General features: G+C 35.3%; 1 protein-coding gene and 1 long non-coding RNA gene across 5 annotated transcripts; both read left to right on the forward strand.

The window, feature by feature from the left end:
* The first annotated feature begins 348 nt into the window (after positions 1 to 348).
* On the forward strand, positions 349 to 9031 carry LOC145567562 (uncharacterized). Of its 2 annotated transcripts, XM_081626867.1 has the most exons (10): positions 349 to 433; positions 765 to 836; positions 933 to 1007; positions 1723 to 1806; positions 3476 to 3556; positions 5808 to 5877; positions 7018 to 7109; positions 7988 to 8029; positions 8152 to 8232; positions 8605 to 9031. In XM_081626867.1, the coding sequence occupies exons 1-10, from the start codon at positions 407 to 409 to the stop codon at positions 8674 to 8676; spliced, it is 696 nt and encodes a 231-aa protein (XP_081482993.1). In that variant the 5' UTR covers positions 349 to 406; the 3' UTR covers positions 8677 to 9031. The 2 variants fall into 2 exon arrangements, with proteins under 2 accessions (XP_081482993.1, XP_081482994.1); XM_081626868.1 differs by lacking the exon at positions 3476 to 3556.
* An 11693-nt stretch (positions 9032 to 20724) lies between these two features.
* Positions 20725 to 24514, forward strand: LOC145568860 (uncharacterized). 3 transcript variants are annotated; one of them, XR_014095990.1, is made up of 6 exons: positions 20725 to 20940; positions 21483 to 21626; positions 21732 to 23256; positions 23337 to 23435; positions 23829 to 23890; positions 24298 to 24514. It is a non-coding gene; the product is annotated as an uncharacterized LOC145568860 (long non-coding RNA). The 3 variants fall into 3 exon arrangements; XR_014095989.1 differs by having other exon boundaries at positions 21732 to 21792; positions 23103 to 23435; XR_014095988.1 differs by having other exon boundaries at positions 21732 to 23435.
* Positions 24515 to 26714: the final 2200 nt, after the last annotated feature.

A 26714-nucleotide genomic window follows, 5' to 3' on the forward strand; every position in this document is an offset into this window, starting at 1 on the left:
ACAGTTAGCTTAAGTGGTAAACAACTTGATGTCACTTAGGGAAGTCTCGAGTTTGAGATTCACCGTATGCAAAAACTCTTATTAGAAGACTCATCCAATAATCAGGGTCAAAGCCAAACTCCCAGTAAATCAGGTGGGCATCCTTAACAAAAAAAAAATAAAAAAAAAATAAAAAAACCGAAAGATTTTCTCACTTCAATACGCATGGTCTACATCAAGCTTTTTTTTTTTTTTTTGTTTTTTTGATGGATACATCTAGCTTATTTAAAGTTATTGTTAAAAAAAAAATAAAAAATAAAAAATAAAAATAAAAAATAAAAAAAAAAAGCTTATTTAAAGTAGTTAGCAATAACGTCCTCCTCACCTTATTTTTTTTTGTTCAGAGAGTCAGAAAGAAAGAGCTAGGATGGATTCCGCTGCTCCCACATTCAAGGTACTTTCTCTAAAGCTAATTTGTTCTTCTTATCTACAAACTTAAACTAGTATTTTTCGAAAGATTAGTGTAATTAAACTCAAATTTCCACTCTTAGTACTCTACATTAATTGCCTATCTGGGTCTTGTTCCTTGTTTATGGACTTTAGATTATCAACTTTCCAGAATAATTTGGCAATAATTTTAATTTTGAAGAAATTAATTAGCAGCATTTTGAAGATTTTCTTTTTTTTTTTTTTTTTTTTACTTATATTATGGATATATTAATCCATTTACTGATATTGATTGAAAATTGTATTTGATAATGAACATATTATGGGGTTTGGTGCAGATAATTTTGGGCTCTAAATCAAAAGCAAGAAGAGAAATAATGGTGGAAATGGGTTATGAATTCACAATTATGGTAAATTCATGGTTGATTACTTGATTTTTCTGCTGCTTTTGTTTTTAGTTTTCTGGGTTTTTAAATACGAAGTATAGAATTATGTTTGTCCTGCAGACTGCAGATATTGATGAAAAAGCTATCCGCAAAGAAAAGCCGGAAGATTTGGTCATGGCCCTTGCTGAGGCGAAGGTGCAATCTTTTATTCCCTATTTAAGTTTGAGATGTTTGCTCAACTTCATATGTTGTGTTCCTTTGCGAGCTTAGTGAATATGTAAACTACTTTGCGATTTTTCGTGTTCAATGCATTTTGGTTTATTTGTACTTTGTAGAGAGTTTACTCCCTCTGTCCTTATTTGTATGCCTCACCAGAGTTTGGGGAATTTGATGGGTGACTAAACCAGTTGGACCATATGTAATTGACAAAAGAGTAAAGTTGGATCATATGTAATCGACAAGAGAGTAAAGTGGTAGGACCATTATGGGAAATGTTATACATTTAGGGAATCCGAGCATGAAAAATGGGGCGTAAATATAAAGACGGAGGAGGTATTAAGCATCCTGTAATTAAAAGTTGACTTGAGCTTGACATGACCAATGGATAAGATACAAGTGCTTGACATGACCAATGGATAAGATACAAGTGTATGTATGTCACTATGAGGCCTTGCAGTTTGATTTTCTTGTTCGAGTTTGAACCTGTGTTCTACAGTCCTATAGGCACTATTATATTAAGGTGAAATAACAGAATAAGAGTAATGTAAGGCGTAAAGTGTATTCATGTATTCTTGTAATATATGTGGTTGCATACCTCATAATCTCCAAATAGAGTTGTGACGGTGTAATACATTTCTTCTTGTGAAGCCAACTCGTACAAGCCTAATGGTGAGTTGTGGATATCCTTCAGGCTGATGCCGTCATCTCAAAGCTTCAAATTGCTGATAAACAAGTGAACGATAATGAGCCAACGCTTCTCATTGCAGCTGACACAGTATGCTTTCTCTTCTTTCTATCTGTGTGCTGCCCTACTGTCTGAAGTATTTGTTATGCACTTCATAATTATTCAGATTTTGCTTAATGCTCGTCTTCTGAGAGTGCTTTATTAAGTCTTTAACACTCTTTTATGTACTTTTGTAAAAATTTACACAGGCTTTCTACTTTTGGCTGTTTTTTTAATCATGACTCTTGATCATATTTAAATTTATTGGGCAGCTCAATTTGTGCTTATGTTGAACATGATATTTTGAATAAGTGGTCTCATCTCATCTTTCTTTCAATGTGCCCTTCAATCTTTCTCCTTTTCTTAATTAGTGTTAACATAGACATCAGAAAATTCCATAGTTAGTGTTGTGAGCTTGATTATAGAATCCTTGAGTGAGAAAGCTAGTGTGGCTTGCTAATAGAGTGGGCGAAGCTGGTATATTAACAAGATTTAATGTTATTACTGCAAATTTGCAGGGGATTTTTAATAAGGATGTTGATTGTTTTGATGCTATACTGTGATTCATTGTTTTTTTTTTTTTTTTTTTTTTTTGTGTGTGTGTGTGTGTATGCCAACCTGTAAAATGTGTCTCCATGTCCTTTTTTTAATTCAGTCGTCATAGGTACTGGGGGCATTTATTGCGGCTGTGATTTTCTATTATCATGATGCTGTTCAAGTTCTATCTTATTTAACAAAGTATTATAATAATTGTCTACTTACTAAAGTCAAAGAAAAAAGAATTCTGTATTCTCTACCAGAACATCAGAAATAGCCTCTCCACTGATCACTCAGTCAGAGACTACGCACCACCTTGAACAAGAACTGTTGTTTTAATAGTTGTGACTTTTGACTTTCGCATCCTCTCTTATGTTTTTGAAAATTCATTGTGAGAGTTGATTTACTTGTGGTCAATGCTACATGTGATCATCTGTTATTTGTTTAGTGAATGTTGTACAGTTGAGGTTAAGATTAGCACAATGCCTGTATCTATTAACTATTACTAAAACGGGCCATGCTGACATCATTGATGGACAGTTGGACACATGTCAACTTCTTATGAAAAATTTTCCCGCCTAAACTATATTGGGCGTCATTTTTTTCCCCTTCCCTCTTAAGTTCCAAGACTAAATAAATAATTCCTTAAAAAAATAACGAGATTGCGATTATACATTTTTCGAATAAAAAATAATGACTACTATCTTAAAATGATAGCTATTTAAATCATGCAACGCACGGGATTAACTTAGTTTCCCCTAGTCAATTTTATTATTAGCTAATTAAGCTGACCATAGATTTATCGACAGACTGATTGTAATTCTTGATATGTTGTCACTTGTTTCTTGTCTAATCTGCCATTGAAACCAATCTTATGGACATATTCAGAGGCCAATGCTAATCCTTAGTTGTAACTTATTATTTCTTTTTAGCTTTGTGGTTGAAATACGATGTAAACTCTTGATTGCATTCATCTAGTTTTATGCTTGATGACCCTTCTATTGGAATATGGCCTCAAGGTCCGCAACATTATCAAATCTGTAGCGATAGAAGTTTGCTCCAACAATATAATCTTTTATACTCTGATGACAGTGGTATGACAGTGGTTGTGTATGTTGGCAAAAGTTATGTTACTGTTGTAGTGGATTCCATATTTACTTAATTTATCGCCATATCTTCTCAGGCAGAAGCCACATTAACAAAGCCTTCCAATGGTGATCACAGAACTGATGCTGGAACCACTATCTTAATTACAGCCGACCAAGTATAAATAGTTTCTTTTTTCTTTTTTGTTATTTTCGTTTTCCTTTAAAAATGATATTCTAGTTATTCTATGCAATATATTTTTTCCTTTTGGAAATTATTCACCTGGCATATGTTGTAGTGAGATACATCTTCCGTTTCTCAATACATCACATCACTGTGACTTTTATGTTTTCCAACACACTAATTTGTCCATTTCTAACTACAATTATGTATTAGAAAAAATTATAAAGGCTGATCTTTTGAGGATATAAATTGAGATGAACCTAATAGGCTAACAACATTGTAATATAATGTGGTCAAAGTATGATGCATGTTTTGAGACACGCAGGAAGTAGAATCTTATTCACATATAGTCCTTACCTTTGTATATGAAATAATGTATAACAAAAACATACTAAGAAGAAGCAGGAGTAATAAATTCTTCAACTAACAATATCCGAAATATAAATGGATAGATACTTTTGCCAAGTTAAATATGATTAGCAAGCAAAAACTGCAAAATGATATGGCACTCTCTTGAGCTATTGAGTGTTTCCAAAGTGTAGAACCAAGAATGCTTTCTGTCATAAGTATTCCCTCTTGTCAATTGTAGGCTATGCAGTACGCACTCTTACTGTGCTTAATTGTTTAGAGACTCCACATCATATGACACTTCACCTTCCTATTTATCATTACAATAAACAATTTTATTTAATTAATCTTAGGAATAAAGGCATATAATTTCTTCAAGTATTTGCTATCCTACACACTATGGATTTGACCAGCCTCTGAGGTTAATAGCTTTGGCAGCATCATATATGCTAAGCATATGATTTCCTTGGTCGTCTTTTATCATAAAAAATGTTGTGATTCTTGTAATCAACAATATTCCTCAGGCCTGCAGTTGCTGTTGTCAAAATATCATTATCTGATATTCTAATTTCCATCATTGTCTTCCTATACTAGAAACATTGAATTTTTTTTTTTTTTTTCAAAAAAAAAAAAAAAAATTAATTGAATTTGCCAGAAATAATTCTGAGAGCACTTGTCCTCGACACTTTAAATCCCTGCACATCTTGATAATTCATCATAGCTTTCAGAGCAACTCTCTTTATGGAAAGACGCATTCTTCTCATTGCCCATTGCCAAAATTTCCTTTCTAGAGCAAGGCTGTGAATACACATCCCATGTGCTTAACCCTTCAATTGTTAAAGAGCATGTTTCTTTGATGAGATGAAAGTCTTATTGTGGAAACACAAAATATAATTAACTTGGCTTTAAGTTCTCACTGAGAATTTATTAGTCATACTCTATTTGGTTTCTGTAGAATCCAGCATCTGGCAACCCATATTTATAATCTGCTGATTAACAGCTTATGCATTTTTTAGTTGGTGCCATGTTTGCTGATTTAGGCAGCTATTTATGTCCAGTACGTGGAAAACTGTGAAGAAGTAGGGTATGGCCTTCTCTGGCTCTCTATGTCTTTGCTCTGTCTCTCAAGCTGGGTGTTGTACCAAGAAATACCAAGTAACAGCCATTCCCATTAATCTTTTATAAGATAAACAAGTTAAGATCAGCTAATGAATTTAGCATTGAGTTGTGTCCAATTTGACCATGTGGAGACATTTTGGAACTGCACAATTTTAGTGTGGTTAAGTTTGGTCTCACTTAGAGTGGATATATAAAATTCATCTTTTTTAAATGTGGATTTGACCATGTGGAGACATTTTGGCCTGTTAAATCGCTAAATTTAGTATCGCTCTTTACGATTTACTTGTAAGCGAGAAAGTCAACTTGTGACAGAAAAGTTGTAATGTTTTGAGGGTTTCTGTTAACATAGTTCAATATTTGACCAGCGTCAAACTGGTATGTTGGTTATAACTCTTATAGGGTGCTACGTGAAGATGTGACTTGGAAGAACTCAATAGTGCAGGCTTGGGTTTGGGAAACTGCTTTTCTATAAAATCAATTCCTCACTTTTCATTTGTTATGTGTTCTTCTCTCTTTTATTCAACGTCTTTGTACTTTGCAAAAAAGATGTATAAAATTATAAAAAGAGTAATGTTCTGATACTTTATTAGTGAAATTGAAAACTAGAGTAAAATATCCAAATTTGAAATCTTGCAAAGCCAAATGAGCATCTATAATTAAGCTAATGTGGGTCTTATTTACTATTTTCAACATCTGTTCACTTCATTTCATTGTGGACAAATTTATTTTTGAGGAAAATGTGAGGATTGTTGCTTATTTCTCATTTTCTTTCATTCCAGGTGGTGGTTTATGAAGGCATGATAAGGGAGAAACCATCTGGCAAAGAGGAAGCTCGACAGTATTTAAAAGGTTTCTATGTGCCTCTGAGGGTGTCATTGTCTATCAATTTGTGTTAATTGGGATGTGTTTACTTATTTTTGGTATCTTTAAGTCATACAGTAGTTTGATTATAGAACTGGACTTGTGTTCCTTCTTGGGCTTAAATTACTTTCTTTGAATCAGTACTAGTTAACAAAAGCGCACCATATGGCTGCTGTTACATTGTTCGATTTAGGGTTATTTGGTGATGAACACTGGCTATTGTAGGTCCGGTTTGACATTCCTAAAAGGGGTCCTTGGTTTGATGAGATATTTAGTAGACGCTGACTGCTAACCCACTCTGGCCTTGAAGGTCCTACAGTGATTGTAACTCTTGTAAGCTAGAGCTTCCCTTGCTAATTGCTAGAGCTACGGAAGTGGATCCCTGCAGAATAACTATAAGAATAACAGCCCACCTAGGTTGAATTACAGCTATGGTCACGCTCTTGGTAACAGCCATGCATTGTAGAAGTGCACTTGATCAATTAGCATTAGGAATCTTACTCTTTGTTTGATCAAGAGAGAATATACGAGGGGCGTGTGTTGTGAAATAGCTTCGTAGTTTTGAACCCCTCTTGCTGCTTCTATGTGATTTCTTCCCATCTTGTTTGTCATTCCGTTTATTCTTATCAAATGTAAAGAAGAATAATGTAGTAATTGACTTGACCGGAGCTTAGATTTTTCTTTGGAGAAGGGTTCTTTCCAAAGTCAATGGGGTTTCAAATATTAAACAGAGAAGATGATGAAAGTTCATCTAGGTAGCTCTGCAGACTGTTATCTATACTTATAAGTACAATTAATTCACCATTGTTGGCAATTTGTGGTTTGAATCAACAGCTATAAAATGGTGCAGTTTCTTATCCAAAAAAATAAAAATAAAAAATGGTGCAGTTGCTGTCTACCACCTCGTGAGTGATAATTTATTCATCGCCATGCTCTGAATGCTCATCGTTTAAGTATTCTAAATTGACCAGTGACATTCCATTGGTATCCTAAGTTCTAAATAATACCACTTTGGTAATGTAAAGCTAGATGTATTATGCAATTATGATAGTTTGTTACAGTGAGAACTGGAGAGCGCCATCTGTGGTCATGTTTCTCAAATTGGTTTCTCGTTTGTCTCATTGACAGATTATTCTGGAAGGAAGGCTTCAACTGTCAGCTCTGTTCTTGTGACAAACCTTCAGACAGGTTTCAGGAAAGGGGAATGGGATAGAGTGGAGGTACATTTTTGGTGTGATTTATTTGAAATTAATTTACTGAGACCTGTTTCATCATCTGGATAAAATACAAACTCCTTGTACTTAGTGAGTTCAAGTGGAGAAAATGAAGAAGCTTCTTATTGCATAAACCTTTTGCTTTATCTGTGTCTTCCCCTCTAATGAACTTAGCCTATCCCAACCCTGTAGAGAAAAAATGTTAGTTTATTTCATTGTTTTTTCTTCTGTTTTAGCTGTTAATAGCAAGTTTCTGCCCTGTTAGTCAATAAATTTTGCTGTAAATTGGTTATTTCATTTGTAATTTAATTGGTTCATGATGTAGCTTCCTGATTTAGACAAGTAAACTTTATGTTTGTATACCTACTCTTCTAAATCCAGGTTATTCTTGAAGACGAAAAAAATCCACTTTATTTTTTGCATTTTTTGTATCTTTATTTATTTATTTATTGAGTAAACCTATCAAATTACAGAAAATTACTTCACCATTAGTTTGAGATTCAAATACATTCATACAAAAAAAAAAAAAAAAAAAAAAAAAAAAAAAAAAAAAAAACATGCTGCAGAAAAATCCTTTGCATGGAATCTTGTGGAGAAGCTTAAAAGAAAGATCAAATTTAACTTTAGATTTATAATCTCCATTATAGGATGTTTCAATAACCATAGTTGCACTTTTGAATGCTAAACTGTGGCAGAATGTTCATATGTCACTCACCCTTTTGTATTTAGAAACATATTTGTTAATGCCCTCCTACTTTAATTTTGCATGTACCTGATACAAGTGCGCATGACACTTTTACTGCCATACCTGCCCAGAGCTGTATATCTATATCTTTAGTTCCCGGATGAAAGACTGTAATACATATGCTCTGACATCTTTGCAGATTTTGTTTGATGAGATACCAGATGATACTATTGACAAGCTTGTAAGCATCCTCCTCAATATCCTTTATTCTTTCTTATGCCTCTCAAAAATCTTTCGGATATAGTGTGAGAATGATTTTAAAACCTTTTGCCTGTAACTTGATCCTTTCCTTCCAATTTTCAGATCGCAGAGGGTGCAGTACTGCATGTTGCTGGTGCTCTAATAATTGAACATCCTCTCATAAAACCCTTGGTTAAGCAAGTGGTTGGTCTTCTCCACTCTCTTTTCATTTGCTGCAATATTAGTTATTCTAGACCACTCTATATGATATAGTAAGAATGCGGAAATTGAACTTTGTGCAGAATATGCCATCATTGAAAAATAAAATCATTGTGCCAAGGTGATTCAAAGTCACAGAATCTATCATAAACATAAGTACATAACACCATCAATCCGATATGATGTCATACTAGATCATTTCACTCACCTTGAATATAACTACTGAAGCTGTCAACTAGTTGGATCTTGATCAAGAAATGAATTGTGTAGCGCAATTTAAGTGCACCCCTTTGTGAAACCATCATATATGAAGGGGACTTGGGCATATGTTGAAAATATTGTTATTTACTCATGCAGGTTGGGACAACCGACAGTGTAATGGGCCTTCCGAAAGCAGTAACAGAGAGATTAATCGCAGAGTCACTGTAGGTCAGAGATTAAGGCAATTCGCAATTTGCAACTGATGATATTGGGTATTTGGTCACTTGATGGCAAATATGATCTTTATTTAATTTGTGATTAAGTCAAGAATAGTTGGTCTCATTGATGAAGCAGAACACAGGGCTTAATGAACCGAGTTTAAATTTTGGCCATCTATTATTATGTTGTTAGTTTCATGGAAACTATTCTTGGAAAGCAGCCAGAATACAAATTTCACACTGTTATTGAATATTACTTTAACTTGCCAGCCTTTTCATTTATGTAATATGCTTCTTTTCTTGTAGATTCTCAATTAGTATTATATACTCCTGGATTACTATGGATCATGGTACTCCTTGCACAATATGTTTGAGTTATTTTGCGTACCCTTTATGTTATTTTGCTTAAATATTGTGTTATTTTGTTACAACAATATGTTATTTACTTATCTACTTCAACCTCAACTCATGCTATTTATAATTTACATAAAATAACAAAAACTTTTTTAAAAATAACATATATATAAATTGAATAATAATAAGTTCACATCAAAATAACATTAGCATCATTGAGTTTTAAGTCATCGTGAAGAGAATCAAACACTTCAGGAGATATTAAATTTCTAGACATGAACACATTTAAACCCTTAAATGGCTTCAAATCAATTGATTTCCAAGAAACCCAGAAAATTGGAAGAATAAAAGAGGAGAGAGAAAGTGTCTTTGATTTGGAGTTGGAGTAGTGAGAGGAAGAGAGAGAATGAGAATGAGAGGTTGATTTCTGGAAACCCAGAAAATTGGAAGAAGAAAGGAAGAGAAAGTGTGTGATTTTGAGTTGGAGTAGCTAATAGGAAGAAAGAGAGTGAGTGTGGGAGGAAGATGACTGAGAAAAATGGCGAAATAATATTATCTAAAAATAACATATATATAAATTGAAATAATAAGAAGTTAACATCAAAATAACATGAATTTATGGTACTCCATGAGTAAGATATAAATTGTGGTAGACTCTAAGTTCTACTCACTCTTTTTATCTATTAATCTAAGCTCTATTCAGTTTCACTTTATTCCTTTTATGACCTCACTTTATGGATCATAATTTATTTAATAAATCTCTTACTCTCTACTATCTCTCCTTAATACATCCTATGGTTTATTTTATGTGAAACACTGCTTAAAATCAAGCGTTTTTTTAATTGCAACACTTCATTAAATGGAAATACTTTATAATCTTTTGGTCCTAGTTTTACCCCTAATCGCATGTTTTTAATATTTTTATTCCCTCACATCCCTTATTTTTACATAAATTATTCACCCATTATCATTTTTTTTAACAAACCCTAATTACACAATATATATTTCAACAAATTCAACTCACTTGCATAAAACTTTGTGCAGATCAAAGTGGTATAATCAAACAGGAATTCTAAGACTAATAACTTGAGTCCAAATGCACTCTAGAGTCAAAATGGTAAATTGACGTTTGGAGACAAAATAAAAAATATAAATAAATAATAATAAAAAAAAAAAGAACGTTTTGTAGAAAAAAGGACAATTGTTAATATTGATCAATTTTTTTTAATGTAAAAGTCTTTACTTTTGAAATATTTACTTTTCCCTCGTCATTTTCCAGTCTCTTTCCCCTGTTATTTTCGAACTATATGAAAAAAAAAAGTTCTAAAATATACAATTAATTAAAGTCTCTTTCCCCATAATATTTTCTTAAAAAAAATCTCTTTCCCCATAATATTTCTTAAAAAAAAGTCTCTTTCCCCATAATATTTTCTTAAAAAAAAAGTCTCTTTCCCCATAATATTTTCTTAAAAAGAAGTCCTAAAGGACACTAAATCTCATTAATTAAAGTCATACGACATCTAAAATATACAATTAACGATAACAAAAACAAATTTAACAAAGTCAAACAAGAATTAATAGGGGAAGGCTATGAATTCGTTGTCTGATACAACTTTTTGAGTGGATTCGCCGCCGCTTCATAATTTTTAGAGAAAAATAATTCTTGTGTTGATGAGTTCGTAATTTGAATCCAAGCAATAATCAATCGTAGCCCAGCATAAATGGAGACCAAATTAAACGCAAATAACACCTTGTCTTGAGCTTGAAAAACCTTGTTTATGGAAGGAGATCGGAAAAACCTTGTCTTTCAAATGATGTTAAACCCTTTCTTTCGAGGGAGTCATTATTATAACCTAAGAAAGCAATAAAAAACAAAGGTTGAGGCTTTCCACCGGTGAAATCCAATGGAAGCCCTTAAAAACTAACAATGGAGGCTAGAGTTTAGGAGAGAGAAGAGAGAGGGAAAGGCTAGGGTTTCCTTACGAGCTGAAATTATTTTAACTTTCCCCATAATTCTGGCAACTCCTCAAATTCAATCATTTTCCGGCCATGTTAAAGCTTGAGTCCGATGCATTTATGGCCAAAAGGTAACATTTGTCACGCATTTTACATGAATGTAATGATTGTTGTAAAAAAATTGCATAAATCGTACTAGACTGTGTTATTTGCGATTATGTTTGTGGTTCAGTTCTTCGTTTCATTTGCGTGGCGCCGATGGTTTTCTCGTCTAGGGTTTTCTTAGGACATGTTCTGATTTACTTAACTGAGCTGAGCTGAACTGATTGGAGCTGAACTAAACTAAACTGAACTGATTAGAGCCGAGCTGAACTAAACTGAACTGATTAGAGCTGAACTGAACTAAACTGAACTAAAATGAATATTTTATGAGAGAAGGAAATTAGGAACTGAACTGAAATGAAATGATTGGAGCTGAAATTTTCGTTCCTGAATTATTTCTTAATTTTGTCTTGAATTTCAGTTATTGTATATTGTCTTGAATGTTAAGTTTCTTTTTCTTTTTTTTTTTTTTTTTTTTTTTTTGTATTTAGAGAGCCACAAGGGCAGGTGATGAGAATCGATCCCTGGATCATCTGGACCGAAAGAGAAGCTCTAACCACTTGAGCTATTCCTCACTCTCTGAATGTTAAGTTGTTGATTATTTATGAATTCTTCAATTAAATGTTAAAATAATTTAAGTGTTTTGGTTATTATAATTTGTTGATTGTTTTTGCGTCCTCCAATCAGTAGTCAATTTTTAGATTAGGTTTTCCAATTTTTAAGTCGTTGCAAGGATTTGTAATTTTAATCTTCTATACAACAATGACCTGTGTTTTTGTAATTTTAAATCATTATTGCTTGTAGATATATAGTTGTTTAATTTCATAGTAAGTTGGATGTTCAGTTGGTGCTTATGTTTATCTGAATTGTGGGTTTCTTTAATGCAATATTTATCTAGGGCTTATTATAATAAAATGCATGTAAAGCCTACTTTAGTTAGCGAATTACAGGTTATTGAATTGGTTCATTGTATGAAATCTTGTTTTTTCTGGGTTTTGTTAGCATGTCCAATAATGTTATTTATTATGGGGTTTGTTCTTCATATTTGTTCATTAAATTTATCATGTGATCATGATAGGAACAACTTTCAGTAATAGTAGTTGTTAGTACTGACGTAATGGCAATATATGATAAAGATTTGGCAAATGTATGGAAAATTTGCAAGAATATATGGAAATTTTGGCAAATGAATATGGAAAGTATATTAAAAAGTATTTTGAGAGTAATTTTTGGAAAATGTATTAAAGAGAATTTTGAGGGTAATTTTGTATGTTCCATTTGTGATTATGCAAGCTTACAAAATTCTTATGTGTTGTCAAAAATTTTGTTCCAGCAGTGGTGGTAAAGAAGTTCAAGTCAAGGGCGAATTTGGGGGGTGAGTTTGTAATGATAAGTTATATCAACTGATATGAATGATGTCCTTCGAACAAGTGTATTATTCCGATAGAGGGTTCAAAATTATTAGAAAGCTAATTATTCAGTAAGGTCAAGTGATCGGAATGCCTAGTTAGAGGCCTCTTCCGATCAGTAATATTAATGTATAATTAATATTATAGCTTAATCTTGACTGAACCCTTCAGGTCACACCCAAGCAACCAACGATCCGCCACGACGAATTAATTCGAAAGGAATTAACGAGTCTAGTCTCTCGAGTATTATGAACATAGACGTCGGAAATCGAGCTAGGAGCGTCGAGACCGAGGGTCACAAGTTGAGTCGAATTAATAAAGACAAGACGGCAAAAAATCAATTAATCAACAATTACCAACTCTCCCACATTGATGGGAGAGAGGAATGTTAGTGGGAATTCTCTATAAATACCCATGTATTGGGATTTGAGAAACCCACTTAAGTTGAACTCAATAAGGCATCTCCTAAGAGAAAAAACCTTTAAGTTCATTAAAAACTCGAGTAAGTTTATTTTTGGTCTAGCTCGGCTAAACTCCGAGTAGAGGCCGGACGGGTCGAGTTGCGGGTGGATTTCCGTCGGAGGTCTTCTCACGTGCGGGACTCGAAGCTTTTCAAGTAAGAGGTCGTTGAGCGAGCAAAGCGCGCATCAAGGGAAATATTGTCTTTTCTCTTTATCTTGTTAAATATGCTTTTTAGTTTTATTAATTGTGAGCGGGTCTTGGGGTCGGGTTTTGTTCCGCGGAAAGTCGGACTTTCCGAAACCCAACAGCGGTATCGGAGCCTTGCTCATTGTAAGGAGGGTGGTCACATCGTAGGGGATCCTTCTCCTTAGATGCCCATGGCCCTTTAGAAGCCTAGGACTTTACACTTATTAGGGTGTATTAGGATTTGAATTCTTGACTGTTTGGGGGACCTTGAATTAGAATTGATTCTGTCATTACGCTTTTTTGTAAGAAACAAGTAGGAGTCGCCAATGAGTTTTAGGAAAACTCATAAACCTCGTTCATGCCTTTCTCCTATGTGGAGTTCATGGGATAATTAGCACGAATCGTAAGTTTACCCATGCCCAAATTGGTCTATATAAACCAGAAATGAGTTCGGGAGCGAGGGTACTAAAATAACGTTCCCTTTAGAGGGGAATCGCTATTCTAGCCCTAATGCGGCCTCTACTAACTCTTCCTTTTTCACAATTTCATCACCAAACAATATACGCAACGCGATACCTAAAACTAAGTTGGTAATTTTATTTACATGCATCAATCACGTAGGAATTACATTGCAAAGTCGTTATTCTTTATTTAATTCAAATTCGTGAAAGGAGTAAAAATAAACAAGATTCGCCTTGGCTTAAGTGATTAATCAATCAATTAATTATTCAATTCTAATCTTATTTAACGCAAGATACTATGTGGAATTGATTAATTAAGAAATCCTTTTAAAGTGGTCAAACAACACTAATTAATTGATTAAAGTTCCTTTAAACAAGAAAATAAGGAAAAATTCACATTTACAACCAGCAAAAGCACCACGTATCAGATTTACTACCTGTTTAAAAAAATATTTTATATTACTACCACCATAATTCCCTAATTGTAGTTTACCAGTGACTAACCCCGTTACTGTTTCTGTTTGAGGGGCCCACAACAACGGCTAGTTGGGCGTAGTCACCGTTCAACCACCTTGCAGCCCACTCGTCCCCTCAACTGCAACCCCCTCCCCCCTGCCGGCGCGAACCCACTCCCTCCTTTTCTCCCACCTACGTAGACAACCCCCCTCCCTTTTCCCGTTGTTGTTGCCCCGACACCCACCCCGTACCGGAAACCACTCCCTTTCCCTTTCCCCCACCGGAAATCGCCCCCCTCCCTATTCCCCACACCGAAATCAACCCTCTCCCCTTCCCTTACCTTTCGGCTATCCCTAATTCTAAACCACCAGCCCCAAACCACCCTAAACGAGGGTTTCGATTTCGGTGGTTTGGGGCCGGTGGTTTATGATTACGAATTTGATTTCGATTTCGATACTTAGGATTTTGATTGGCTGGTGGTTTGGGGCTGGTGGTCGGGGCAACACGGAGGGGAAAGGGGTTCATTGGCTGCGTAGGGGTGGGGGAAAGGTCGGGGCGCCGCCGATGAAGAATTTGGTGGAATTTCGCGGCGGAGGTGACAGTTTAGCAGCGGGCGGGTGGTGCACCGACCACGAGGTTAGGGGTGGTTAGCAGGAGGGGAAATGGAGGAGGTGGGGTTCGCCGGTTTCGGGGAAACAATTGGCCGCCAGCAAAGGGAAAGGGGAAGGGAGGTGTTTGAGATTTTTTTTTTTTTAAGTTTTTTTTTTATATAATTTAAATTATTATTTAATGAAATACGGGGCCCACTTAATGGAACCTTAACGGATTCTGTTAAGTGGTAGCAATATATACAGTTAAGGAATTTGTGTGGTAGTAATTTAAAATATTTTTGTAAACAGGTAGTAAATATGACACGGGGTGTTTTCGCTGGTAGCAAATGTCAATTTTTCCAGAAAATAAAGATGATTTATCTAAGTGCTCGGGATTTTACCACTTCTCTTTGCTAGATCTCCATTTAGAACACTTATGGACTCCTTCTTGTTCGGGAACCTCCACCGTAGTAACAAAATATCAAATGGGGTGAGTGTTTAGGACAAGAGGGTTTGGTAGCACACAAGTTCACAAGATTTCTGCCAGAGTTTTAGGTTAATTTCTGTCTGTTTAAGCCTCATATTAAGCCTCTATTTATAAGGAATGGGTTCAATTAGGGTTTTAAGCATTCTGCCGCAGCAGGTGTTGCGCGCATCTGGATGAGTTGCGCGCGGCATCCCAACGCAAGTGATTTAGTTACGCTGCTATGGGCAGCGTAACTGGATGTCTTGCGCGCGGCATTATGGCAAAATTCGATTTTATATTTTTATGAAATTCTGAATCTTTCGCGAGCGCATCACTAGCAGTTGCGCTGGGTGTTGCGCGCAACTGAATTAGTTGCGCGCGCCAGACCAGCGCGACTCATTGAGATGCGCGCGGCTTTTTCTGCGGCATCATTAAATTTAACCTAGGCGCCTCTAAATCCGTCATTATTGGGTCTTAAGCACGGGCTTAAGCCTAATTATGATCGGGTTTAGTTAATTGGACCTTGTTTGTATTTGTTTTTGGGTTAGGCTAGTCTTTTTGTGTCTTTGCGGTTTAGCCAGTCATCCATAAGTATTCTTCACTTTGATCCAATACGAAGATGGTTTTATTTATCGTCATAGCACTTCCTGTCGGGACAGGAGGCCAAAAGTAGATGTCTACACTCATTAATTTTTGTAACTAATATTTTCAAGGTTTTTAAAATGGATTTAATTTCTGGTTGTTGTTGCTGATTAGATTAGTAGCTCGATTTTATTAATTTTAATCTTTTTTTAATTAGAAATTTGGCTCCCGAACCCAGATTTTCACTCAAAACTAGTGAATTTTGGGTGGAATCGATGTTCTGAAAACATTCTAACCCTGTTAGGATTGGAAAAAGCCAAATTCTGCCAAAAATGTCTGTTTCGAGGGATTTTTCGTTTTGACGAAAATTTTTAAATCTTTTAAACCTTGAATCTTAATGGCATATAAATTGTGATTATGTGTTTGGTTCTTTCCTTTATGCTTTTGCAATTTAAGACCACTTTTGAGCATGATTACTTTGTAGTAATTGGTGTTGAATGGTTGGCTCAAATTTTCACATAATTGTAAATAAATTGCTTTAAGTGTGAAAAGTTTGTGTTTTGAGGCTCTTTAGTACTAAAGATCTAACCTTTAATTATTTTAATTGGTTGGAACTTTGTGTTACTAAATTCCATGATTGTTTATTGAACTTTCTTGATTTAATCATTTATTAAGTTGATTGGAATCATAAAGTTTTCAAACTTGTGATTGAATTTTAATTAATCTTCATATTGGAAGATATAATTTTTCAAAGATTCACAAGTTAAAGTTGGAATTTTTCATTGAATATTTATGTTCATTATTCCAAATCCCTTTTAATTTTGTTAAATCTCATGATTAATTTATGTTGGTTAAATTACTAGTGAGAGTAGCCCTTTATTTTGTTGCATCAAGTTGAACCAAATTTTATTTAAAGAATAGTTCTTGGATTAATTTGGTTTGTGCACTTGAATGAATTTTATTTAGTTAGACTTGTTTTGATTTTCATTTTTTTTGCTCAAAATATTGATTCTAAAATTAATTTAGAATTGATAATAAATGTCACACGAAAATTCGGAAAATAATCCCGAGGCACATCCACGCAAACCGAGGCACAAGCCACAAGCATCACTCGCCCAGCCGGGTTGCACTGCAGCTCCCATGTGGCTGCCGAGGACACGGGCTGTGCGTTGGTGCATGTGCGAAGGAGCTGCTGTGTACCTTGTGTGCGGCAGGCTGCTGCGAGGCAGCATAAGCCCGCACAGCAGCAAGCCCACAAAGGGCCTTCACTTGCCAAACGTCGCGAGCACGCCCCGTAGGCAGCATTACGTGCTTTGCGGTGCTCTAGGCTACGGGGTGACGCTTGACGTGGCTGTGCGGGGAGCCCATGCAAAGGCACCCGAAGCCTTGGTGCCTAGCACAAGGTTTGCTGCTAGGCACTTGGGCGTGTTTAGGGCTATCCAATTTTGCGTTTTATTGCCGTTTTAATTATTTTATTTATGTTTATTTAATTTAATTTAATTTTTAAGGCTAGACCTGAGTTTTGAGCGGCACTTGCAAATTTTTAATTTGGAAAAATATTGGGTTTATCGGCTTGATTAATCGGATTAATTAAGTTGGATGCGGAATTTAGTGGGAGCTTCATTATTTATTTGAGCTATTTTAATTGTGTTTAATCACATAATCGGTTAACAACTTTGACTAGTTTTAATTAGGCAAGTTAATCGGATTAACCACCTAAGTTAGTTACTAGTTTACGCGTATTTATGAATTGTTACTTGTTTTTCGTTGTAAAATGCATGGGTCATTCACATATAGTGAATGGATGAATGGAATGTATATTCTCTCACGGGTTTTCAGAAATGACAACTAGTGAGGCCCGATCAGGATAGAAAATATGGACTGCGTTCCGTCATGTATTTTTGTAAGTCTAAATACGGTCTACGAACCGTTGTGTATTTTGTACCTTAATATTTAGATTAGTCCTAATTGTAGATACTAGTAGTTGCATTATTTTGGTTATGTCCTGAAGATAGAGTTTCTTAGAAAACGAAGCCATGAAGTTGCAAATCAAGACCCTTGAAGACTCAAAGGGTCATGCTAGTTGCTAAATGCATTATTTACTTATGTTTTCGAGATATATATATATATATATATATATATATATATATATATATATATATATATATATATATAATATATATATAATATATATATATATGAATGATATATTAGATGCATGTTTAGGATTTCGAATGTTGCGATGATTAATAAAGTTTACTTAAATCAACCAACATAGAATCCCTAGGTCCATAAAATATTGAGTAAAACTTGCCATTCCAAAACAACACTTACCAAACTATTGAGAATAGTAATGGGTTACGCCAAAGCGAGGCATTACTGCTTTCCTAGGACGTAAGTTATGTTGATTGGTTTGCCAAAATAAGACATCATAATACATGTTGGTTTTAGTTAGACTCAACGATATGAGTGATGGAGTCCTAACATGTCATGGCAAAAAAGATAAATTGTTACAAGAGCATTAGATGCGACGATTAATCTAACCGAGAGTGACTTGGAGCCATTAGCAAAGAATTGCTTACCTTAGAGTAATAAGTGTTAAGACAAGCCAAAGCATGCTTAACTACTCATTGATTCTTTGGATCTTGGAATCGACTTATTCTCACCAAATAAGGACAAATTTAATGTGTGAATAAGACGTTTAAATAAGTGTGAAATATATATGCATGAATTCAATCTTATTTAAGTATTATGAATGGTTTTTCATTTCAAATTCTTTCAATTGTAGAAACATGTCTGCAAATAACTCAAACAACCAATTCTCGACAAGGAGAAACTGAGTAGGCCAAATTTTCTTGATTGGAAACAGAAACTTGCGTATATTTCTCATGCAAGAGCAAAAGGAATACGTCCTAGATACGGAAATGCCCGAGACTCTCAATGAGGAAGTGACTCAGGCTGCCCTGAGCCGATGGCAAACTGCCAATCAGGATGTCAAATGCATCATGTTGGCCACTATGTCTCTCGACCTTCAGAAGACTTTCTTTGAGAAGGAGACGACTTCTAAGATCATTTCTGAACTTCAGAGTATGTTCCAAGAGCAGGCCCGAACAGAAAGGTTCGAAACCCACAGGAAGATCCTTGAGAGCAAGCTCAAGAAAGGAGACCCAGTCAGCCCACATGTACTCAAAATGATCAGTTTATTTGTGAACATGGAATGGCTTGATGCGGGGTAATTCGACCGAGATGGAAATTGACATTATTCTCCACTCGTTGCACAAAGGCTATGATTAGTTCAAGATGAACTATAACATGCACATCATGGAGAAAACCCTCACCGAGCTTCATGGTATGTTGAAGCAAGCAGAGAAAACGCTCAAGGATGAGGGAAAGCATGACATGCTTATGGTCAAGAAGGGCAATCCATTCAAGCGCTTAGGCAAGAAGAAGAAAGGCTTTAAGGGGAAGGGTAAGAAGACCTTTCCACCTAAGTCAAAAGCTACCAAAGACAACAAGGAGAAGAAGGTAGTCTCTTCTAAATCTGATTCTGAATGTTTCTACTGCAAGAAGAAGGGACATTGGAAGAGAGATTGCCTCAAATTCAAGGAAGATAAGAAGAACGACACCATTACTTCTACATCAGGAATTTTCGCTATAGACTTAAACTTCGCTAGCACAACATCATGGGTATTAGAACCGGATGTGGCTCACACCTTTGTTCTGATTCTCAGGGACTAAGGAGAACTAGAAGGCTAAAGAAGGGAGAGGTTGAACTCAGGATCGACAATGGAGCCAGAATTACAACCGTATCCGTAGGAACTCTCAGTTTATCTTTGCCCTCCGAGCTTGTATTAGAACTTGAAAATTGTTATCATGTTCCTAATATTACCAAAAACATCATTTCAATTTCGGCGTTGGACACCAAAGGATTTGAGTTCGAGTAAAAGCAATGAATGTTCGTTTTTATCTCGATAATGTTTTATATGGTATTGCACATTCTGAAAATGGTCTTTATGTGCTTTCGTTAGACAAAGAAGTTTATAATGTTAATAATACCAATAAAAAGGCTAAGACCATTGAGTCAAATGAAACACACTTGTGGCATTGTCGTCTTGGCCACATTAACATCAAACGCATCAAGAAACTTCTACAAGAAGGTATTCTTGACTCATTTGATTTATGGCCGTTTGAAAATTGCGAAGCATGTCTATTAGGCAAGATGATAAAGCAACCATTCTCCCAGTTGGGAGAACGGACAGGTGACTTATTGGGCCTAATACACACCGATGTATGTGGACCGATGAGCACAACCACAAGGAACGACCATCGATATTTTATCACCTTCACGGACGACTATAGTACATATGGATATGTCTACCTTATGTCGAATAAATCTGAATCGTTTGAGAAATTCAAAGAATTTCACAATGAAGTTGAAAATCAGCTTGGCAAGAAAATCAAAGCCCTTCGATCAGATCGAGGTGGTGAATACTTAAGCCAAGAATTCGATGACCATCTGAAAGAACATGGTATATTTTCATAATTGACACCTCCAGGAACTCCTCAATGGAACAGAGTATCCAAAAGAAGAAATCGAACCTTGCTAGACATGGTACGATCAACAATGGGTCTTAGTGATCTTCATGTCTCTTTCTGGGGACATGCACTTCTAACCGCGGCACTAACACTGAACCGTGCTCCGTCAAAAACTGTAGCAAAGACTCCATACACTAGTGGAAAAATTGTAATTTGTAACACCCTATTTGTAACGGGCATGATTAATTTAGTTACCAAAAGAGTAATTGTAACGGGCAAAATATATAACTGTCATAGAAAAAGTCATTTGTAACGGGTAAATAATTGCCCGATACAAACAGTTAATATTCGTAACGGACAAATAAATGCTCGTTACGAATAATTAATATTTGTAACAGGCAAATATTATGCCCGTTACACCTAATTCAAGCGCTAGGGTTTTATTACTCTGAATCTCTTTCGCCGCTTTTGTTCCTCAACGCTCTCCTCTCTCTCTCTCTCTCTCTCTCTCTCTCTCTCTCATCCTTTCTCTTATCTTCTTTCTCAATCTCTCTCTCTCCTCCTTCTTCATCTTTTTTCTCTTCTTCCTCTATTCATGTTTACAGCACGTCGGTCGGTCGGTCGGTCAGTCCTAGCAACGGTGGCAGTGGCGCAAGGAGCTGATGCAAACCTACCTCTCGTCGTTTCCCCCTCGCGAAATGATTTTCACTGAAGGTTTGTGCTTTTTTCTTCTTTTCACTTTAAATTATTTCATTTTTTCGTGTTTTTTGAGTTTTTATTTTTCTCAAATTTACAATTTCATATTTTCGGAACCCAAGGGTTTTCAGATTTTTGATTTTAATTCAATATTGAGAACATTTTGACAACATTTTATTGTCAAATTTCTTGAAATCATATAGATCTGTGTTTTTCTGATTCGTGTTGAAAGGTTTCCATCACCGCCTTTTGTATTTCGTATTTGTAATTTCGTCATTTTCAAATCGTTTTGTGTTCGAAATAATTTCTGGGTAATCTTCATCTTTTCATTTTTCTGTGTTCGTGGATTTTAATTTATCGATTGTCAATTGTCTGTTGTTGATTTGAATGTTTGGGATCTGCAACTCGTTTAATGTCGAATTGATTTTCTGGGTTCTATTAATTTTGCCCCAAAATTTAATTGTCCTCTTATTTTTCTGGGTTTCATTATGTTATATTTTTCTTTTGATAAAATTCCTTATTATTTCACTAAATTTAATATTCAAGAAATAATTTTGCAGTTGAAGGTAATAATAATGGCGGAAGCAAGCAAAAGAACGCAGCAGAAGGACAGGGCAGAAACAGAACATCTTTAAATGATATTGGTAATCTTGTTACAATTCGAGATGTTGAAGGCAAACTACAAATTAAAGACTAATTACAAGGTTTTCCCCAAATAAATCGAAATTCGTATATTATTTTTTCAAATTGAATTCGATTATTTATAATTGAATTTCTAAACCCTAAATTTATGCTAACTTTGTTTACAGGAGTTTTGGGGCCAAATTACTTGCTAATGCACAGGCTGGTGGAGATAACAAGATCAAGAAGGTCTAATAATAGCATTTTCATTAATTTTTTTGTGTAGGTGTTGAAATTTTTTATTGGGATATAAGCGCAAAGGTTGTGCCGTGTGATTTATGTTTCTGCTACCCTATCTTCTTCTTGCTTATTTTAATGCAATTTGCTAAATGTGAAATGGTGTAACTGTGGTTGTGATTTGTGAATCATCATTGTGTAGTGTCTGCAATATATCTGATCTTTTTTCTTAAAAAATTTTAGACCAAGTCTTTGCTACTAGTGGGCTTTATAAGTTAGATTTTGTGGCCATTTTGGCAGTGTATGAGATTTGATTGTGGGATTGGGTATTCAAGATGTTACATTGTTGTTGTTGTTGAGATCTTTATAAGGATATAATAGAATTAAATACAAATACAAATTTATAATGTTGGAGGCATGATCAGCATGTAAAGAACCTGTTGCTAGGCTATTAAGTGTAAGAAAATCATTGGATGGATTGTTCTGCATCTGACAGTAGGTTTTAGTTTGATATTTTGCATAATTTTATTACATGACTTTGCTTGAGAATGGAGAGCGAATTAAGGGAACTGACCATATTTAGTTTGCTTTTTTATCGTTTTGATTTACTCTAGAAGTCTAGAGTTCTAACTAATCATTTTTTTATTAAAGTTAACAGGTGAAGTTCTTGCCTTCAATATAGAGTTATTTCTAATGGTAGGTTGGTGTTAAGAATAGAATTCCCCTTTCCAAAATGAGAAGTTGCAAGTAACATGCTCTTCAGACTTCAGACTTCATCTGTTCTCGACTTTTGGTAGTTCCATAACAATCGGGTTTTCTTCTTTTTATAATTCCAGTGTCCTGATTAGTTTATAATTCCAGTGTAGTATGTTCTGATGTTTATTACCTAATTTTTATTGAGATATAATTATATTTTAGAAACAGATGTTTATTATCTGGTTCACACTTTAGCTTCCTTGCGTTTAACAGGATTGTGTTGATTATATTTAGATTTTTGAATTGTTTCTCTAGCATGTTTCATATGTATGCTTATTTGGTTATTTTTCTTTTAACTAAGCAGTAAAATTCTTTTCTTTTTTGGTAATTACATCATTATACATTTTCCCTCAGGAAATTAAAATAAATTTACAAGAAGTTTGTGTGCACTATAACATATATAAAAAACTAGAAAAGGCCAAACTTATACGTAAGATTGAAGCATGTTATTGACTATCATTAACTCTGTAAGGTTAATTAGGCTGTCCGATTTATAGTTTTTAATTAATTGATCTATAACCTGTGCTATTATGTCATGTCTCAGACTCCCATTTCAATTGAAACAGGACGCATTATGTAAGAACCAACCTCATAAAATTCGGGTTTTCCTGATGATGGTAGCTTGCGTGACAGAACATCTGCATAAACGATCTTGAAAACATGATTTTTAGATTCTGCCTTGCTTGGTTTTCAACTTCAAAAAAGTCTATATTATATAAGGTTTGTGACTGCCTTGTTTATTGATTCCTTAATCTGCATAATCCTTACTCCCTTTTTGTCATTTTTCACCTTTGATTCAGGGACAAGTCATCAGGGTGCGCCTATAACTATTAAAGCCTGGAAATTGAATGATCTGCTTTTCATCTGTTTTCGGCTTATGGTGGTTCAATAACAGCCAGGTTTTCTTCTTTAGACGCATAATATTGCTCATATATATTAATGAAATATAACAACATATCAGTTTGTATTATTGCATATCACTGGTTCTTCCTTAAAGTCATGCATATTGCTTTTAATTTTTTCTCCTCGATTACTGATGACTTTAAGGAAGAACTAGTGCTAAGAATAATTTTCTGGCATTTTGAATTTTTAGAATCTTTCAAGGTGTTTTATGCCTATCCAATTTGTAGTGTTCATTCATGTATCTAACATTCTAACTTAAACCCATGATTGATGCTTATTGTTATTTGTTACCCTTTCAATCTAATCGTTTTTTTTTAAAAAAAAATTCTTTTTCCTTCACCACAAACTCTGAGACCATCTCATTTATTAATAAAACTCTTCAAATGCAGCAATTAAAGAGTATGAACACAAGAAGAGGATGCCACTCTCTGACTGTTCTGAATGAGAAGTTGTAAGTACTTTTTCTCATATTCGGAATATTCTGATAGTTGATCGAGGTATCCCCCGTCCCCCCTCCTATCTTTGATATACTTGGTAATCTAAAAAATGGTCACTAGTCTCACGGTCTCACCACTAGTTGCACCACTGGGATCTGGCCCATTTCAGTTGTTACCCAATTGCCTTTTTTTTATTACTAAGCACTTCTTGAGGATATTACTTTAGCCAATTTTATGCGAATAGGAATATTGATTTAAGATGTAGATCAGGAGATAATAGAAACAATGCCTATAGCCTATTTTTATGCTTTTATTATGTACCATTTTTGCCTACTTGGACCATTTATTTGCCTTCACTTTTTGTTGTCACTTTTTGTTCTCTGGCTTCTGTTCTTTTCCTTATTCTTGTTTGGTTTTCTAGCAGTCCGCTCCAGTTCATCAGCCTCAACATGAGATCAGAAATTTGAAGCAAGTGTTCAAGAACCAGGAGTATTATTTATGTAGTAGCTTTTGACTCATGTTAGGGAGTTGTTTGTAAAGTCAATTTGGACATTTGTAAAAGTTGTATCTTTGATTTTATAATTAATTAAATTTTACATTTATTATTATTGAATTTTAATAATAATAATTAAAATTTGGCATCATATATAGCAGATTGTCAGGTAGGTATCACCTGCTGCATTTTTTTTTTTAAATTTGGCTTCAATTGTATTCGTAACGGGCAAACCAAAAGCCTGTTACAAATAACCTTTTATTTGTAATGGGTGGTTTAAATGTCCGTTACAAATAACGGGTTATTTGTAACGGGCAGTCAAACTATCCGTTACAAATAACCCCGTTATTTGTAACGGGCAGTCAAACTTTCCGTTACAAATAACGGGCCTGTTATTTGTAACGGGCAGCGCCCGTTACGAATAACATAGCCTATCCGTAACGGCAGCATACGTAACGCTCGTTGTCCGTTACGGATAGACTATTTTTGCCCGTTATGGTTAGCTATTTTTCCACTAGTGGTACGAATTATGGACGAAGAAACCTCCTAGGTTATTTTCTCTCAAGATCTAGGGATGCGAAGCATATGTCAAAAGATTAATCTATGACAAAGTTCACCCCAAATTTGACAAGGTTTTTTTTATGGGCTACCCAAAAGAAACCAAGGGGTATTACTTCTACAACAATGTGTTTGTTGCTCACGATGGTGTCTTTTTGGAGAAGGAACACCTTTTCAAAATGATAAGTGGGAAGAAAATCGAACTCGATGAAGTTCGAGAGGACGAGCAACAAAATCAAATTGATAGTCAAAGTGCTCAAACAGCATCTGTTGACATTGGTCAAACTATGCAAAGTCAACCGACATTGCAAATGCTCAGTCCATTATCCTACGTAGGTCACATAGGCCAAAGTCTCAACCTGATAGATATCTTGGTGTCGTATTAACCGAGAATCAAGACATCCTAGTTGGGGATGGAGACGAACCTACAAGCAAGCTATGGAAAGCTCCGACTCTTCTAAATGGCAAGAAGCCATGAGATCTGAAATGGACTCCATGTTTGAAAATCAAGTACCGTACGGGACTTGGTTGATTTACACGAAGGTTATACACCTATCGGATGTAAATGGAATTTCAAATTGAAAACCGATAAAGATGGAAATGCATTCATTTACAAAGCTAGACCGCTAGCAAAAGGTTATAGGCAAATTCATGGTGTTAATCTTGATGAAACCTTTTCTCCTATCGCAATGTTCAAGTCCGTTCGGATCATCCTAGTAATTGCTGCATATTACAATTATGAAATATGGCAGATGGACATCAAAACCGCCTTCTTAAATGGAATTTTGGAAGAAACTGTGTACATGACACAGCCTGAAGGTTTTGTCGACCAAAACAATAATGGGAAGGTATGAAGTCCATTTATGGGTTAAAGCAAGCAAGCAGAAGTTAGAATCTGCGATTCGCTGAAGCCATCGGTAAGTTTGGTTTTATCAAGAATCCATATGAATCTTGTGTTTACAAGAAGATTAGTGGGAGTGACATCGCCTTCCTAGTCTTATATGTCGATGACATATTGCTCATTGGAAATAGCATTCTGATGCTAGAGTCTGTAAAGGCCTGGCTTGGAAAATGTTTTTTAATGAAAGACTTGGGAGAGGCACAATATATATTGGGCATCATGATCTACAAGGATAGATCTAAAAGGATTATTGGATTGAGCCAAAGTACTTACATTGATAAGGTATCGGCACGATTCAACATGGAGGAGGCCAAGAGAGGTCACCTACCCATGTCACATGGCATAACCCTAAGCAAGAAGCAGTGTCCAAAGACACCTGATGAGCGAGAAAGGATAAACCAGATTCCATATGCTTCGCTTATTGGATCGATCATGTATGACATGATATGTACTAGGCCAAATGTATCATATGCCTTGAGTGCTACGAGCCGATACAAATCAGATCCAGGAGAGGCGCATTGGACTGTGGCCAAGAATATCCTAAAGTACCTAAAAAGGAACAAGGATAAATTCCTGGTATATGGTGGCTCAAATAAATTAGTTGAAGGTTACACCGTCGCAAGCTTCCAAACAGACAGAGATGATTTCAAATCGCAGTCAGGATAACTATTTAGTCTAAATGGAAGAGCGTTTAGTTGGAAGAGTGCTAAGCAAAGCACAACTGCAGATTCTACAACTGAAGTCGAATACTTGGCAGTTGCTGAAGCAGCTAAGGAGGCAGTTTGGATTCGTAAGTTCATTGGTGAACTTGATATTGTACCCTCAATCAAGGGTCCAATAGCCCTCTATAGTGACAACAATGGAGCTATTGCTCAGGCTAGAGAGC

This window comes from Chenopodium album, chromosome 11 (assembly GCF_948465745.1).
Source record: "Chenopodium album chromosome 11, dcCheAlbu1.1, whole genome shotgun sequence".
Lineage (NCBI taxonomy): Eukaryota > Viridiplantae > Streptophyta > Magnoliopsida > Caryophyllales > Amaranthaceae > Chenopodium > Chenopodium album.